Here is a 17,176-nt window from a genome sequence, read left to right on the forward strand (position 1 = left end):
CATTGGTTGGTTGTTCTCACTGTCAGAAAGTTCCTCCTTATTTCTAGGTTGAAACTCTCCTTGGTCAGTTTCCATCTATTGTTCCTTGTCTGGCCTTCAGGGGCTTTGGAAAACAGCTTGACCCTCAAATATTGGAAGACTGCTATCCTGTCTTCCCCTGGTCCTTCTGTTCACTAAACTAGCCATGCTAACTGTTCCTGCAACTGTTGTTCATAGCATTGAGCTATGCAATCCCTACGTCTGCATTTGGAAATTTGGGGGAGTGGGGTGTCATTGTATTTCCAGTTGTTTTGGTAGCACTAGACGCCATGCATAAAAGAGAAGGAACTGCACCCAAGCGCTCCACACCACCATGGCAACAGAAAAATATTGACATAATGCTTCACAGAATACATACCTTAATCCAGGAAAAAAATAATTGAGATCCCACTGCTCTTCCTGACTTCCCTTTACAATCACTATCTTAGCTTAAGGAAAAAGTGAGCCACCTCACTCTTGTAGTCTTTAGTTTAGAGCAATCATTCCGGTTAAGTAACATGTTTAGAAATAAAACCAGACTTCCTTTAACCAGCAATGTAACAAGGGTTATATAAATTTATTCTTTCATGTAACATTTGATTAGTTTGAAATTCTCCATTTGTAAATGTTTCATTCCATAGTTTATTTATTTATTTACCTTTAAAAAAAATCACTAAAAAGGATCCATCCCTCCCCAAATACAATCTGTATCTGCTCTATATTTACAGATAACTGGTCGCTATAAAGGCACAATATTTTAAAACGAATGCTTCGGTACTCTTTGTGCATTAATACAATACTGACAATACTGAATGTTGCGTTGCCATTTTTTCTCCTCTCGTGGAATCCAAATGAGTAACAAAGTTTTGCTTTCCCAGTGGGGTATGTGGGTGGGTGTCTCAGTGGAAGGGGAATTTCTTATTCCCGTTATATCTCAGACATTCTTTGCTTCAGTATAGACCACTGCAGCTTAAATGCGTCTTCCAAGGGTATCACTATCAAAGCATTCGGCCATTTGAGTTCAAACTGGGGGGGAAAATATCACAAAATCCAAGAGAGAGAGAGAGTGAGAAATCTCCAGTGGAATACATTGTGTGTTAGGTCTCAACGTAAACCAAAAGACTCAACTGAATCACTCTGGCACAGATTAAACAACGTTAGTTTTCCACATGGGGTGAAATGCTTCACCACCTCCCGAGGTCCTGAACTTTTAACAACAGTTGTGCTTCACAACACAATGCCGAGTTTCCCACCGAAGGGAGCAGCCACGATAAAACACGTAGCGTTCTTTGAAAATATCTGGACCTCCATTTTGTACAAATTGACAGACAGACTATGTTTCAAAAGAAAAAAAAAACCAATATTTGTTTCCTGAATAATGCACAACTCCAGACTGAGAAAAAGCACTCGCTGTGCTCATCCGGCTGTTTTTTTCCAAAAATCAGAGAAATATCAGCAGCTATTTCAGCAGGAGTGAGAAGCTGTTGAGATGTCATAGGTTGTGATTAAAATGAATTCTGACGTACAGCTGATTATTATTTTCTAATTTTAACTAAGCTTTCACCTTTCTAATCTTCCCTTTGTGTTGGTGTCTCCTTCATGACGGAAATGAAATATATCCACAAAAAGTGTCAAAACTCTTCCTCACCTCTATGTTGCATATATATCTATACATATATATATATATTTAAAAACCACCATGGTAATTGTTAATGCCTTTCTGGAGAGTGGTTTGCCTCCACCCTAAAGGGTTTGTACATTGTACATAAATAAAAAAAGGAAAAATTACAGTACAAGTAATTCACAATATATGCAATGGGAATGTTGTTTTTCTTCTATTGATAAATTCGTGTTCAGAAACATCATTTTGCATCACTGAGAGGCAACTTCATTTCATCCTTCATAAATTTATACCAAATCATTTGACAGAGACAATATAATTGGATTTCTAGATCTTTTACAAGGTGAGAACATCACTGTTTGCCCTACCAAGACATCCCACAAACTCTTTGCTCCAATACAGAGTTCTGGAAGTAGCCCAACTCAAAACCTTGGTGGCAGACAATCGTGGACTTAAGTCAAGGAGGCAGATGTCACAACCTGACCAGCTCTTAAATGGGAGAATCATGTCAGCAATGTCCCGTAGGGGAATAGAGACAAGTCTTGTCAAATGAAATGTATGCTCTGTTCAAATGAATGAAGGGCCTAGAGATATGCTTCATGTTCCTCTACCATAAACTCTTTAGTAGAATCAGTTTAATTTCTTATGCGCTCTAAGTGTACAGGTTCTAAAAATAAGACGTTTGCTATAAATAAAGTGTCCTTTAGTGGCAGTTTATACTAAAAACAGTCCTTGGTTTGAGATCATCATTAAAATCCGGTTTAGCATTGAAGGCAGCAGCTAACTAGGATTAGCGATGGCAACACACTCTGTTTTGGTCTTTCACTCACTGCTTGGTTTGCAGTGGGCAAACTCAGTCGCAAATATTTCTCAAGACTTCCTTCCAAAGGAGGCTGCAGACTCCTCTTCATAGAACTGATTACGGGAAAATTCCCTACAGTTGTCTAAATAAAACCATCACCATCCTCTCTACATTTCAACTCGTTAGTACCTTTTAGGGGGGGGGGAGCCTTTTCACCTGGAGTGGAATGCACCTGGCAAACATTGGTTAGCGCCACTACCGTAATCTTTTTTTTTCCCATGGAAATTAGAGGAAAGTAATAAAAATTTCCACAGGAAAAGCAATCCGAACACATAAAGTGCAGAAAGACCTCTATTAATTATTAAGCAGTACCAGAAATTTCCTTGATAAAAAAACCCATAAGCAATGACCCCCTCTGGCATCCCTGCCCATCACTCTCTATTCAAAAAAGTTTTTAAAAAATCCATTCAGTGCATACAATATAGTTATTATAAGTCATAAAATACCAAACACCCCAACCCCCCCCCCAATATTATTGCAAATTCTGTCCAATCTAGAAGAGTAAGGCGTAATCCACATTGGGTGCGTGGAAAGACAGACGAGTGTTCTTTCTCTCTTTCTTTTGCCACAGGAAGTTGTGCAAAAAAAAAGACTTTGGTCCTTGGTACCTAAACTCCCAAGTGCAGAGGGTGGTGTGCAGTGGTGATGGTCCACAGGATTGCCGTATCCATGGAGTTGTGCAGTCAACTGTAAAAGCCTCCTGTTCCTGCTACCAACGACCGCTCACGCTGGCAATGTCCGAATGGTATTGGTGAGACAGCCGTCCACTAGCGCCGCCTTCCAGAAACGAGGCTCGGACATTGGAGGGTTCAAAGAGTTTTCTTCGGTTTTTGTTCAGTTCTGTGTGGGGAGTGGAGAGGAGAGAGAAGAGAAGCTTCCCTTCAAAATTTGGACACCAAATGTAATCTAGCAGGAGGCATTTTTACTATTTCATAGACCAGGGAAACTAAGTCCAATCAAATGCAATATGCACCTGTCGGGTGCAAGCAATAGCAATGATATTTAGACTTATATATCACTTTGTAATGCCTTAAAGCACTCTCTGAGCAGGTTACAATATGCTTTATTGCCCTCAACAATCTGGGGTCCTCATTTTACTGATCTTGGAAGGACAGAAGGCTGAGTAAACCTTGAACTGATCAGGATAGAACTCCTGGCAATGAGCAGAGGCAGCCTACAATATTGCATTTTAACCACTTGGTCACTATGGCTCATCCAGTCGGATTCTCTGTGGTCCTCAATGAGAACCACTTGTGAATAGCCTCAAGCAGAAGCTTTATTGCTAGGCACCTGTGTTACAAGAATGTCACCCGAGTGACTGCATTCCCTTGGGAATGGTCACATAAAGCTTCAGGGAATCTGGAGGAGCTCAGATCGGTGCTACTTTCTGCAATGCCAAGACTCCAAGCTTGGTCCCTTCTTAACACCTACCTCCCCTCTAGCTGGAGATTCTACCACAGTACCCACACAAGATGTAAAATAATTTAGGATAGATTTGGGTCATGAAAGGCAATAGATCTGTCACAGGTCTATTGAGACAATTGTTTTGGTTTAAAGTGAAAGAGGCATCAAGCTGCCAGCACATGAGATATACCTGTCTCTCTTCAAGGGGACCCTATAAAGACATGGGCTTCCTTATGGGGTTTTGCATGTCCCTGACTATAAATCATCATTGATATTAAGGTAAAGGCTCCCCTGCACATGTATGCTAGTCGTTTCTGGCTCCAGGGGGCAGCGCTCATTTCTGTTTCTAAGCTGAAGAGCCAGCGCTGTCCGAAGATGTCTCCGTGGTCATGTGGCCAGCATGACTAAAGGCCCACGGAACACAGTTACTTTCCGACCAAAGGTGGTCCCTATTTTTCTACTTGCATTTTACATGTTTTTGAACTGCTAGGTTGGCAGAAGCTGGGACAAGTAACAGGAGCTCATCCCTTTATGAGGTGCTAGGGATTCAAACCGCTGAACTGCTGACCTTCTGATAGACAAGCTCAGCGTCTTAACCACTGAGCCACTGCATCACTGAGCCACTGTGTGTTACAATCTTATGGTAGGCGAAACCTGATAGAATTTCTAACTTCACCTACCAGAAGTAACTCCCAGGGAAATCAATGGATCTCAGATTGAAAGATACATGAGTAGATTTACGAGGACACAGAGAGAAATTAAGGCTGGCAGAATAAGGGTGGACAAGAATATGGCTACACACAGGGGTACTTTTAGTTTCTGAAAACAGACATTCCCCCGTCAAGAAAAAAGAAGAGAATTCTTAGAAACTGCACAAGCTAGTGATTTTCCTTTACCTGAGATTGCCAGAAGCATTTTCCTTCGTGCACCAAAAGTGGTAATTCCAAGCTCTTTCAGATCCTGATCTGTTAGCGTGAGGAACGTCTGAAGATCAATCTAGGAGAAAACACAACAACACCATACTCTAAGATGCTCTTCCACCGAGAGGGCTTTTGTGGGAGAACATTCTGCTAAATATATTTTTGTACACAAATTGGTAACAAAGGAAAGAAGTCAAACCATTATTTCAGTTCATGGTAATTACGTCTATTAACAACATACAAAGCACGTTAAAATCAAAGGAGCAACATCTTTATAACAAATGCAACAGATTATTTTGACAGCCTAAATAAATAGTAGAAGAGGATTTAGGAGCTCAACCAAATGAATCACCTTGGAATTCCTTCATGGCATAGAATTCCTTCAAATCTCGTTTGGTGAGTCATAAAAAAATGGCTGGCAGAACAATTTGAAAGATGTTACTGTGTTCTAAAATTAGTTTATATAAATTGAAAATATCTGGATCTTTTCCGAGCTGTTGCCAGTGAATTAATGTACATTATTTTCTGAAAGACAATCCCTTTTAGTTATTTATGACAGTTTCTGAACAAATTTTTAAATTACTGAGCCATTATTGGTATTCCTTTATGCCCACAGGTTAATTGTCTGTATGTCCCAAGGCTGATGAACTACTGTAACACAGAAAATTAATTTGATTGTTGTGTTGGTATTGCAAAATATTAGATAATTGCATTTCTCTTTGGAACAGTGATTTTAAAAGTCAAAGAAATCACATCAGATGAAAAACGTATAACAAAGTCATATTAATTTTTATTCTGGCGTGTCAGTATATACAAACACATACTTGTGCCTCACATGTCTGCACATATGTTTGCATATGCATAAAATGTTTCAACTATCTCTCTATCAGTGAATATAACTGAGTGAATTAACACACAGTGTGAAGATTCACCAGAAATTCCATACTTTTTCTGCAGTCCCATCGAGGTATCCTATTCTGATCATTTCTTGGCCACCAATCTTATATATTTGCTTTTATTTATTTATTTATTAAACTTATTGACTGCTTGCCTTATCACAAAGTAACTCTGAGTGGTTGGACTTCGCACCATCAAGATCATTTGATGCTCTGATTAGTATTTCCCAAGCAGTGAGTAATGGGTTTTCCTATAATATCCAAATCAGACTCCCATTCCTTCAGAGAGCTAGTTTTTTTAGATATGATTACAAACCACAGAAATTGGATTGAGACTGCAGAACTGACTCTCTCAACATAGCACTTCAAAAACATCGAGGGCTGAAGCTAACTATTCCTACAGCCAAAGAATGAATCTGTGGTCTTGATTGTCAGAGTATGAATATTCATGGACTGGAATAGATCAGCCAATGGGGACTGAATGGAGACATGGAAACAAAGTCAACCAGTGAATAGGCACAGCAATAAGTCAGCCAATGGGAGCTAAATAGATCTGAGTCTGTGCAAAGAATTGAAACAGAAACTAGCAGTCTGTCTGGGCTTGTCTGCTGAAATGAAACTAGCTGCTTTTGTTTGCCTGTGCCTCTCCTGCCTTGTCTTTACTTGGAAGAACCACCTGTTGGTATTGTACATTTATTCATCTATTCTTATGTATAGAAAGAAGTTAATGAATCCTGCTGCATCAGTTATCTGTGTGTGCTTCTGGATTTGAATGTATGCAACAAACTCTGACAGGTTATAGGCCCAAAGCACACAGAATACTGAATTGTATTTAAGCTGAGGACTACCTGTGTTTAAAAAGAGAAATCAGGCAGAGAAAGATTGCAGGATGGCTGCTGTTGAATTTAAGGAAAGCTCTGTGCCTTGTTTAGGACAGAAGAACTATATTATTTGGGCTTCAAAGATGGAATGTTTCCTGAAGGCTAAGAAGCTGTGGAATATTGTTGTAAATCCACTACAGGTTTTTTACAGCTGCTGTTCAGAGGCAGCATGACAAAGCAGTGGCTGATATCATCTTGAGTTTAAAAGATGGAACAGTTCATCAATGTAGCTTATTTAAAGACTGCAAAAAAGCTCTGCCTGAAATTGTACAGTTATTCATCTATTCTTAGGTAAATAAAGAAGTTAATGAATCCTGCTGGATCAGTTATCTGTGGGTGCTTCTGGATTTGAATTTATGCAGCAAACTCTGACATTGCTTATCAATAAAAGTGCCACAGATGGGAGCAAAGCAATCAAAGTAGTCTACAAGGAACCATCACCATCACCAAACCTTTCACAAACACTGACCTCTTGTTGCTGAAATATGTCTGTGTATTTACCCAGGCCCAGTTTGCTGAATAACTCAGGTAGGTCAGATCCCTTAAACAGACTGTTCAGGTTACAGCCGTTGCTTCCAATCAGGGAGGAGATGCAATCCATGTAGTTGCTACTGCTGAGATAATGCTCGCCTAGATGTTCAAGAGACAACAAGCTTCTAGTTAGGTTGAGTTTGCTTTAGGCCGAGGAGCCCCTTCATCTGCTTAAGTTCTGGTGCTTGCAAACTGCCAAGAAGTACTGAACTGAATCTCTAAAGGACAATATTTATAGCTCAGGGTTCAAATGAGGGGTCCTTGGTGCTCTCTAGCTTGCTTGTTTTCTTGAAGACATTTCACTATCCTAACTAGGTAATATCATCAGTGATCACTGATGATGTTAGCTAGTTAGAGTAATGAAATGTCTGCAAAAAAACAAGCAAACTGAGAGCACCAAGGACATCTCAACTAAATCTCTGCCTGATGTTGGATTACCAAGCATTTTCATCTTTATTTTCTTGGAAATAGAACACAATAAATATTGGTCAAAGTAAGGCAAATATTGCATGCCATCTCAAACGTGGAGGGCACTGCTTTGGGGCACCCTAGCCAATTCTATCTCTTGTTATGTGGCCTGGGAGAATAAAATTATATTATGACATTTGGACATATAGAAGAAGAAACAAAGTCATCACAGAGGGAAGAAATGTGACACCAAGCTATTATTGTCACCAACTCTCTAATGTTTCTGATAGGATGTAGCAGAATTGGGGGAAACATGATAGCAGTATTTCAGTATTTGAGAGGCTGCCACAAAGAAGAGTGGGTCAAATTATTCTCCAAAGTTTTGAAATATACACTAACAATAATAGAAAAAGAAAGGGAGAGAGGAGGAGAGAAAGAAAGGAAAACGGGGGAAAGAAGAAAGAGGTAAGGAGAGGAGGATGGAAGGGAGAGAAAGAGGAGGTGAGAGGGTAGGAGAGGGAAGAGGAAGCAGTAGGAGAAAGGTAAGAGAAGAAGAAAGGTGAAGGAGAGGTGGAAGGAAGAAAGTAGAGAAGGGAGGGAGAAAAGAAAGGGAAAACGAGGTATTACAAAAGGAGGAAGGGACGGCAAATAAAGCAACACAAACTGTACATTATAACCTACTAAATGGAATAATAAATGTATAAGAATGATAAATGTAAAGAACAACAACAATTATGTGAATGTATACTTAAAATGCTATGTAAGAGAATAAAAAAAAATTCTTTGGAAAAAAATTATTCTCTAAAACACCAGAGGGCTGGACAAGAAACAATGGATGGAAACTAATCAAGGAGAGAAGCAACCTGGAATTAAGGAGAAATTTCCTAACAGTGAGGACAATTAACCAGTGGAACAGCTTGCCTTCAGAAATCATGGAAGCTCCATCACTGGAGTTTTTTAAGAAGAGACGGGACAGCCACTTATCTGAAATAGTATAAGTTCTCCTGCTTGAGCAGGGGACTGGACTAGAAGACTTCCAAGTTCCCTTCCAGCTCTATTCTATTCTGATAGCCTATCATTGATAATTATAGCTTGATGCAACTAACTGACCTTGGTTTGTCTAAACCAGGAGTGTCCAAATTTGGGAACTTTAAGACTTATGTACTTCAACTCCCAGAATTCCCCAGCCAGCATGCTGGCTGGGGAATTCTGGGAGTTGAAGTACATAAGTCTTAAAGTTCCCAAGTTTGGACACCCCTGGTCTAAACCAAACTGGAGCTAACTTTTATTCAAATCAGTAGCTCTGCATGAGAACTCTGACCTAACCAACGGGATAAATCCTTACTTGATTTCTGTTTCCGTTTAGGGCTGCCGATGGAAGAAACAAAGTCGCCCGGAGCAGTTGAACTGATGCCATTGTGATCTCTCCAGTTATCGGAATCGCTCCCGCTCCCCAGGTGTTCCCGGCTGTTGGATCGGGAGAGAGACATGGAGGAACCCTGCAAGGAAGTCAGCAGGAAGAGGTGTGACATGTGGAGATACTGTCAACTTGGCTGTACTCAAGGACATGGTGCCAATGTTGCAGCCCATAAAATCAATGAGCAATGTCAACTGCAATAACACAAGGGCTATCAATAGATACAAACTAAATGTAATCTGTTCTAATCTTGACTGCAGGAAAAATGATTTCAGCTATAGAGTAGTGAATGTGTGGAACACCCTACTTGATCCTGTTGTTAGTTCCTCTAACCCCCATACCTTTGACCTTCAGCTGTCTACAGTGGACCTTATGTGTTTCTTAAGAGGTCCTTAAGGGGGAGTGCATATGCGCAACAGCGTGCCTACCGTCCCTGTCCTACTGTCCCCATTTATACATACTCTTTGTATGTGTTTATGGCTATGTTTTCTTATTTTTATCCATTTATTTGTGCCATTTTTCATGTGTTTTCATACTTTTCCTTGTACTTGTTGACAAATAAAAAATAAATAAAAATAAATATTTTGTTAAAGAATTACTCTTGTCATAGAAGTCCTTGAGTCCTTTAGGGAAAGGCATACACAAATAAAGAATTATATTGGCAACACTTAATTTGTGTCATCAAAGCAAATTAATGTTAACTCGTCATCTGTGGCACACTGTGTCCTGCTAGGTTTGTCCCAATTCAGATGGATCATTTTTTTTAAGACCGTGGACGGCTCTGAAAACAACCTGATGCAAGCAGGGAAAACAAAAGAATAGATTGTTTTTGTTGTTTAAAAATTATTTTTCCCACATGTTTCAAGTGCAGGAAAAACATCAATCTCTGAAACAAAACAGCTTAGAGAGCAGAGGACTCAGGCTGCGGTTTGATCCTGGGGCTATAGCCAAGTGACTCAGATACAGTCTACACACACACACACACACACACACACACACACACACACTGTGTGTGTGTGTCCCCCCACTAATACACTCCTAAGGAGAAAGAGAAAATTTTCTGGAAGATAACACGAAACTGAGATATTTATGGCATAAACAAAATCCAATGAATTAAGATTGCCTCCCGCATGCATACAAAAATGTTAACACAACCCGCAGTTTCATGAAGGCCTGGAGGAGTCACGCAAAGACACCTTTGTCAGAGGGGACCTTGGAAGTCCCAGCAGCAAACCTCAGACCTAATCAGCTCAAAGTTCAGACCGAAAGCCTCAAATTTCTTCTTTTTTCATGCTTAGCACACACTGCAGTTGTGCATACCTCATAGGTTGTCGACATAGATGGTTTGTAGGCTACGTGGTTGGCCCTCCTCAGCTCCTTAATTGTTTCGGCTGGCATCGATTTGGAAAAGCCCAACCCACTCCAGGTGTTGGTGGGAGTTCTCACCTCCGTAACAACAGGCTTTTTCAGCATAGCTTTAAGGGGGCAGGAAGCATATTTATAAGCATCAGTATCTTTTTTCCCCATAAAAAGCAGCCAAAATTCTTTAGGCAGGAGATGATCAGACCCAGAAAATCTTCCACTCTGCTTTACCACTTTTCAAATGTTTTAAACTTGCTAGGGCCACTTCATATTTCAGTTTATATTTCTGAACATGCAGCAAGAGAAGATTATGCTAATATGTGATGTGACCTGGAGAGCGTATACTGTACCTATTTCTACACATTGCATACATATTCGCTCGCACAAAGTACATTAATTCCTATAAATTACATGAAGGTAAGTTTGGAAGCTAATTTAGATCAATATTTTTATAAAGCCAGAAGAGTCATTCTGAAGTTTCAGGAGACGGAAAAGAGAAACCTGAAATCTTCAGAAGTAGGAAGAAACTTAAATCTTTTCAAATGTAGAATGCGGCAAGATGGAGCAGCTGCATTTAAAAAAAGAAAAGGAAGTCAAGGATCTTTTGTTATTGTTTTATTTCTTATCTCAATTTCAAGCAAGAAGCAGAGAACAACCCCAGAAGCATAGGGGCAAACTGTCGAGCAAATATTTGATGGAAGGATTTTGCTAGCCAAGAAGAGGATAAGTATAGGATGAACTCTGTGTTATAAAAATGGAAGAATGCATCTGTTTAGACCAAAAACAACCTCACTCCCTTTTCAAAAACAGAGTACTTGAAACCTGCATCTTGCTGCATACCTTCATGTTTGATGGCTGCAGGAAACCTAAGGAGGGAGTTTAAGGCATCTGTTACAAGCCACAAGGACATCAGAATGGCATCAAATGGTTCACGATATCATTGCAATGATGCCATTGGGACCAGCTGAATTATATAACCATTAAATCTGTACACCGAGATGCACATTACAAGGCTTCTATGAGGCCTCTGCAGGTTGAAGGTATTGAAGGAGGGCATAATTGGCACACTCCACAGGGCACAGTGTTTTCTATCATACTCACCTCATCTTTCTGTGACTTTCTTGATTCTTTCCTTTTAATGAGTCAAAAATACATACAACATGCTGATGTGCACCTATCCGGAATGTGCCAACTAAATGAAGAAATTGGTCGGCCTGAGACCTTGTTTGTCTTTGTGGATGGTGAATAACAGAGTTCTGACCAGTTCTGGAGAACAGGTAGCAGAAATTTTGAGTGGTTCAGAGAACCAGTAAATGCCACCTCTGACTGGCCCCGCCCATATCTATTCTCTGCCTCCCGAGTCCCAGCTGATCAGGAGGGAATGTGGATTTTGCAGTAACCTTCACTTGCCATGCCCACCAAGCCACGCCCACCAAGCCAGCCCACGCCCACCAAGCCACGCCCGCAGAACCGGTAGCAAAAATATTTGAACCCCACCATTGGTGGTTGCATAAATCTTTCAACCCTCCCGAGTGGCAACACTTGTGATATACACAAGTGATATGCACTGCTTAACACAAGAGAAAAACAACTCCCAAAACCTGGGCCTTTTGAAGAGTGAAAAAGGCAAATAGAAATAGGATTATTATTTTTTTTAGAGTTGAATGCAATGAAATTTCATTTTAATGTATGGTGATTAATGTAATTCAATTGTATTCTGTTCTGCTCTGCTTCATTTCTCTTCTCTTCTTATTCCATATTCTACTCTACTCTACCCTACTCTATTCCATTTCATTCCAAATAGTCCTGTAACAGGCAGGGTAAATGTTCTGATCATCGCCCCATAAAAAGGAAGATAAAAAGGGATCCTGTTTGCTCAGAAAATTTAACCCCAGGAGCCTTTCAAGGGGAAGAAAAGGAACAAAGACCAGTTGGATTGCAAAACATGTTGTCTAAGCTACAGTTTCTCCACTGGAACAATGACAGAGCCCAAGCCGAGGGCAGAAGGGAATGGGTGGCAGGGGGAGGGCGAGTGCAGCCTCCTTTATCACTCTGCTTACAAACAGAAACATGCTACAAGTTGTCCCACATACCTTTGGTTGCCAGTAGCTTCTTCTGTTCGTAGTCAAATGCCTAGAAAGGAAACCCAGAGAAGGCAACTTAATCACTATCCTTGCTAAATGTCATGCCTTCACTCTTCTCCACATGCCACAAAGGCTTTGACCAGGATCCATCACTTTCTCTCGGAGGAACCCTTGGCACCACCCAACTATGTGCCCCCAGTCCAATGAACCTTTGATATACTTAAAACTCCCGTTTAAAACCAGCTAATTAGGGCTGCAATGTCCACTAAAGAAAAAACTGGGAGCATTAGCAATGCATTTCAATGTATCGAGAATCTTCAGGTGACAGCCTCACTAGAAGAGCAACACAAAAATCTCTGGTGCTGGTTGTATTAGTGCAACACAGAGACTGCTATACCAACAGAAGGGAATATTTGTAGCTCGGGGGTCCTCAGGGCTCTCTGAGCTTGATTGTTTTCTTGCAGACATTTTATTACCCAACTGGGTAACATCATCAGTGCTAGAAGAGAGTGGGGCTTACTCTCAGCAATCAACTTCTACATAAGCAGGGATTGACTGACACCAGGATTAATATTAGACCAACAATCAAACAGTAAAAAGCATCCCAATCAAGGAACTGCCCAAGAACATCACATCAACACTGGCAAAACAAACCAACTGTCTCTAAACAGAGATCAAACCCCACACCCTTCTAGTACAATACTAATGATAGCAAAAGCACTTAGATTTATATACCGCTTCACAGTACTTTACAGCCCCCTCTAAGCAGTTTACAGTCCATTTGCCCCTGACAATCTGGATCCTCATTTTACCGACCTCGAAAGGATGGAAGGCTGAGTCAACATTGAGTCTGGTGAGATTCGAACTGCCAAATTGCAGGCAGCCGGCTACTTCAGTAGAAGTAGCCTGCAGTACTGCACTCTAACCACTGTGCCATCACAGCTCATGATGTTACCTAGTTGGGTTGTGAAATAGCTACAAGAAAAAAAGCTCAGGCACAAAAGTGCTTCACGGAGTGGAAATCCATCCTTGGAGGAGTCAATACCTGCATGTCCACATATGTCGACTGGGGGCCCAGGTGTGCTCTTTCAGAGTTCTGCTGTGCCGCGGCCGCCCTCTCTGCTGCCCTTTCGCTTCCAGGTGCCTTTTTATCAGCCACTGTGGTCTCTGAAGCACTCATCTCAGAATCCGACAGCAATCTCTCGCCCGCGCTACAAAAAGACAGGCACTCATTTTAAGAAGAGATGGAATGCATGGCTTATGCTTTGGATAGTTAGACAGGATAGACTACAGAAAGAAAAGGGTTCATGGTGGAACTTTAGAGAGAGAGGTAAATTTATAATGGTGCTTGTTAAAATATGCATGACTGGGAGAGACATGGGAACAAGGTCAGCCAATGAAGAGACATAGAAATTACCATATTTTTCAGAGTATGACAGACCAAGATTTTGAAGAGGCAAATTAAAAAAAAGTGTTTGCACTCTGCAGACCTCCCCAAAATGACCCTCTTTTTTGCAAAAAATGGCCCTGGTTTTTTGTTTTGTTTTTTGTCAAAAAAGGGCATGCATAGCCTTGAGGCTTATAGAGTGCTCCTGGGGCCTGGGGCGCAAAAATGAGCAAAAATGGGCTGTTTTTCACTCATTTCTGCCCTCCCCAAATACTGCTATGGACTCTCCAAGTTCTCTCCAGAATCTCCTCATAATTCAAGGGCAAATTCAGGGTTTTCCAACCTGCTTCTCTCCTTCAGTTGACTGCTAATACTGCTGTTACAGCTAAAGGGGAAAGACACTCTCTGGAACTCATTTTGATTTTATTGTTCAAAGTGGGCCAGAGGTGGACTTCATATAATTTAACAACCAGTTCACCTAGTGCAAAACCAAAAATGTGAGCTTGCACGCGGCTTCAAACACATGGCGATTTGATATGCGTGGCTTCTAGTACACCTTCTTGGGCAGGCGCTGTGAATGGAGTGGGCTAGGCATGGAAATCAGCTGGGATGGAAGGGCGGGATGAGCGAGCCAGAAAGTGAGATAAATAGGACTGGATAACAATGGGGCAGGGAGGCAGGCCCAATCGGTGGTTGGAACTACTGGCTTGCTTGAACTGGTCCGAACCGAGCCGGTTCCTGGAAGGCACAGCTACAATCTTTTCTACTCTTCTGATCTGCTTGTTTTGCTGTCTTAGGATATGAAGAGGATTGGGAATGCTAGTGAGTAAATCATTTTACTGGATCCCAACTGTCCCCACCATTAAACAAGCAAGGAGGAAAAGAGGATGCAGTTACTCTCTGTGTAATCCTCCCTCAGAGTTAGTGAGGTGAAATCTTTTACATCTAACTTTCCCCCAAACAGAGTCCCCACTATGAATCATAATCTACCTCAGAAGGAATTTGGAAAGAAAAATAAAGATGCTTACAAATAACTTAATCCTGGACTGAAATATGCCACTAATTTTCTCAGAAGAGCAATAGCTAAGAGATTAATGATAAATAAAAAATGATGATGTCTCAACACATAGGTCTTTGCCAGTATTACTCTCACAGCCTAGCAAAAACCATATTTACAATGTTGGGACTGTTAAGATTGATGAAAGGGTAATATTATATTAATACTGCACGAGTAATATAATTTTGAAAAGGGACATGGTGGGTCAGTGGCTAAGACGCTGAGTTGTCGATCAGAAGATCGGTAGTTGTGGTTCGAATCCCTAGCACCGCATAATGGAGTGAGTTCCCGTTACTTGTCCCAGCTTCTGCTAACTTAGCCGTCGAATGCATGTAAAAATGCAAGTAGAAAATTGGAACCACCTTTGGTGGGAAAGTAACAGCGTTCCGTGCGTCTTCGGTGTTTAGTCATGTCGGCCACATGACCACGGAAACGTCTTTGGACAGTGCTGGCTCTTTGGCTTTGAAACGGAGATGAGCACCACCCCCTAGAATTGGGAACGACTGGCACATATGTGCAAGGGGAACCTTTATCTTTACTAATATAATTTTGAGGGGGAAAGCACATGAACCAAATAAAAACCATCAAGCGGTCATAAAAGATCATGGCTTTTTCACTGTGCGTGTCGCATAAGAAACTCCCTCCAGGGATGTGTCATGAATAGTGTGTTTTATTAACACAACAACCCCACAGAAAACATGTTAAACATCTCTACCCTTTGCACAACCTTATCTTTATAAACATTACGTACTGTAAATGAGAATTTTTGGTGCCTTGCAGTAATTCCACCGCCTGCCTCTTTGTGCAGGATTGCTTCGAGGCGCTCATCATCTGCTTGAGATCGTTGGCATTAGCGGAGTGCGAAGGACTCCGGGGCATGCCCACTTCTACAAAAGCATCATTGCAACCTGCAAAGAAACAAGAACAGAATTACATGGATTGGGTGAAGGAATATGAACAGATCTGCCCTATATGATTAAACAACATTGTGATTGATACTAGAATTGTTTATTGAAACACTGAACAATGAAAGAATGAAGGATGAAACTTTAATATATACAGATGTGAAGAGTTAACTAAGGGAAATATGAGTAACAAAGCAGGTGAAAGATGGAGGATAGAAAAGAAACATTTTTAAATACAATGGTGACATGAATAAACGTTAGAATTGAAATAGAAATAAGAAATTATAATATATATAAAAAACTATATAACTATGTGTGTGTGTGTGTGTGTGTGTGTGTGTGTGTGTGTATATATATATATATATATATATATATATATATATATATATATATATATATATATATATAGTTAGTTAGTTAGTTAGTTAGTTAGTTAGTTAGTTAGTTAGTTAGTTAGTTATATAGTTATATATAGTTAGTTATATAGTTAGTTATAGTTAGTTATATATATATATAAACCTGCCCAGAGCACCAGGTACTGTTCCAGTACAGTGCTCCGGAGGGCCCATCTGAGCTCCTTACCTGACCTTTAAAGCCTTCAGCGCTTCCGCACAAGTGCATGGCGCATACAGCGCCTGCGCGATGCTCCGCTGAGCAGCTGGAGCATTGCGGAGGCTTGTGGAGGCGTCACTGGAAGGTAAGACGCATGCATACGCTGCACGTGTGTGTGCACACGTGCACTTGTGTGGAGGACGCCGGGCCGCATTGCACCCGTACCAGTTGCAATGGGATCCGGAAACCACCACTGGAACAAAGCCCCCTTAAAGAATGAAGCACTTTTAAACCCAAATATCATATTTATATTAGCCTGTTATGGCTTGTTATTCTGAACCAAACCACCAAGAAATTCTTTTGGACCATACCCAGAAATAGGTATTTTAGGAATGTTTTGATCATTCGATCTTGAGCAAACTTTTAATCAAAATGCATAGGCTTCCGAGGTGGCGCAGTGGTTAGAGTGCAGTACTGCAGGCTACTTCAGCTGACTGCTGCTGCAGTTTGGCAGATCAAATCTCACCAGGCTGGTGGGTTCAGCCTTCCATCCTTCCGAGGTGGGTAAAATGAGAACCCAGATTGTTGGGGGCGATATGCTGACTCTCTAAACTGCTTAGAGAGGGCTGCAAAAGCACTGTGAGCGGTATATAAGTCTAAGTGCTATTGCTATTATGGTTTGGGACACATTTTTTATTTTTAGAACAGAAATAATCAGCTGGTCTTCCCACCACCCTTAAGACGAGTCCTTTAGCCCAAGAAGTTGCACTCAGTGGTAGGTTTCACTTATTTTTACCACCGGTTTGTTCCACATGTGCACACTTGCTTCGTCCACGCATGGACCTTCTGCACACGAGGCCAGCCTCAAAAA

The 17,176-nt window shown here is 41.0% G+C and overlaps 1 protein-coding gene across 1 annotated transcript in view; it reads right to left on the reverse strand.

Annotated features, from left to right (window-relative positions):
* Positions 1 to 572: 572 nt before the first annotated feature.
* The window catches only part of BICC1 (BicC family RNA binding protein 1), a 121,660-nt gene continuing 105,056 nt past the window's right edge, over positions 573 to 17,176 (reverse strand). The window contains exons 14-21 of the mRNA XM_087702626.1: positions 15,600 to 15,756; positions 13,450 to 13,615; positions 12,414 to 12,453; positions 10,279 to 10,433; positions 8,887 to 9,040; positions 7,072 to 7,232; positions 4,802 to 4,901; positions 573 to 3,341 (exon numbers count right to left, since the gene is read on the reverse strand). Of these exons, the coding sequence (XP_087558752.1) occupies positions 3,211 to 3,341; positions 4,802 to 4,901; positions 7,072 to 7,232; positions 8,887 to 9,040; positions 10,279 to 10,433; positions 12,414 to 12,453; positions 13,450 to 13,615; positions 15,600 to 15,756 (1,064 nt within the window). The 3' untranslated portion in view covers positions 573 to 3,210. The remainder of the gene's footprint in view (positions 3,342 to 4,801; positions 4,902 to 7,071; positions 7,233 to 8,886; positions 9,041 to 10,278; positions 10,434 to 12,413; positions 12,454 to 13,449; positions 13,616 to 15,599; positions 15,757 to 17,176) is intronic.

This window comes from Thamnophis sirtalis, unplaced genomic scaffold, assembly GCF_051295495.1.
Source record: "Thamnophis sirtalis isolate CommonGarterSnake01/CBP01778 unplaced genomic scaffold, rThaSir2_p1.2 scaffold_15, whole genome shotgun sequence".
In the NCBI taxonomy this organism is placed as follows: domain Eukaryota; kingdom Metazoa; phylum Chordata; class Lepidosauria; order Squamata; family Natricidae; genus Thamnophis; species Thamnophis sirtalis.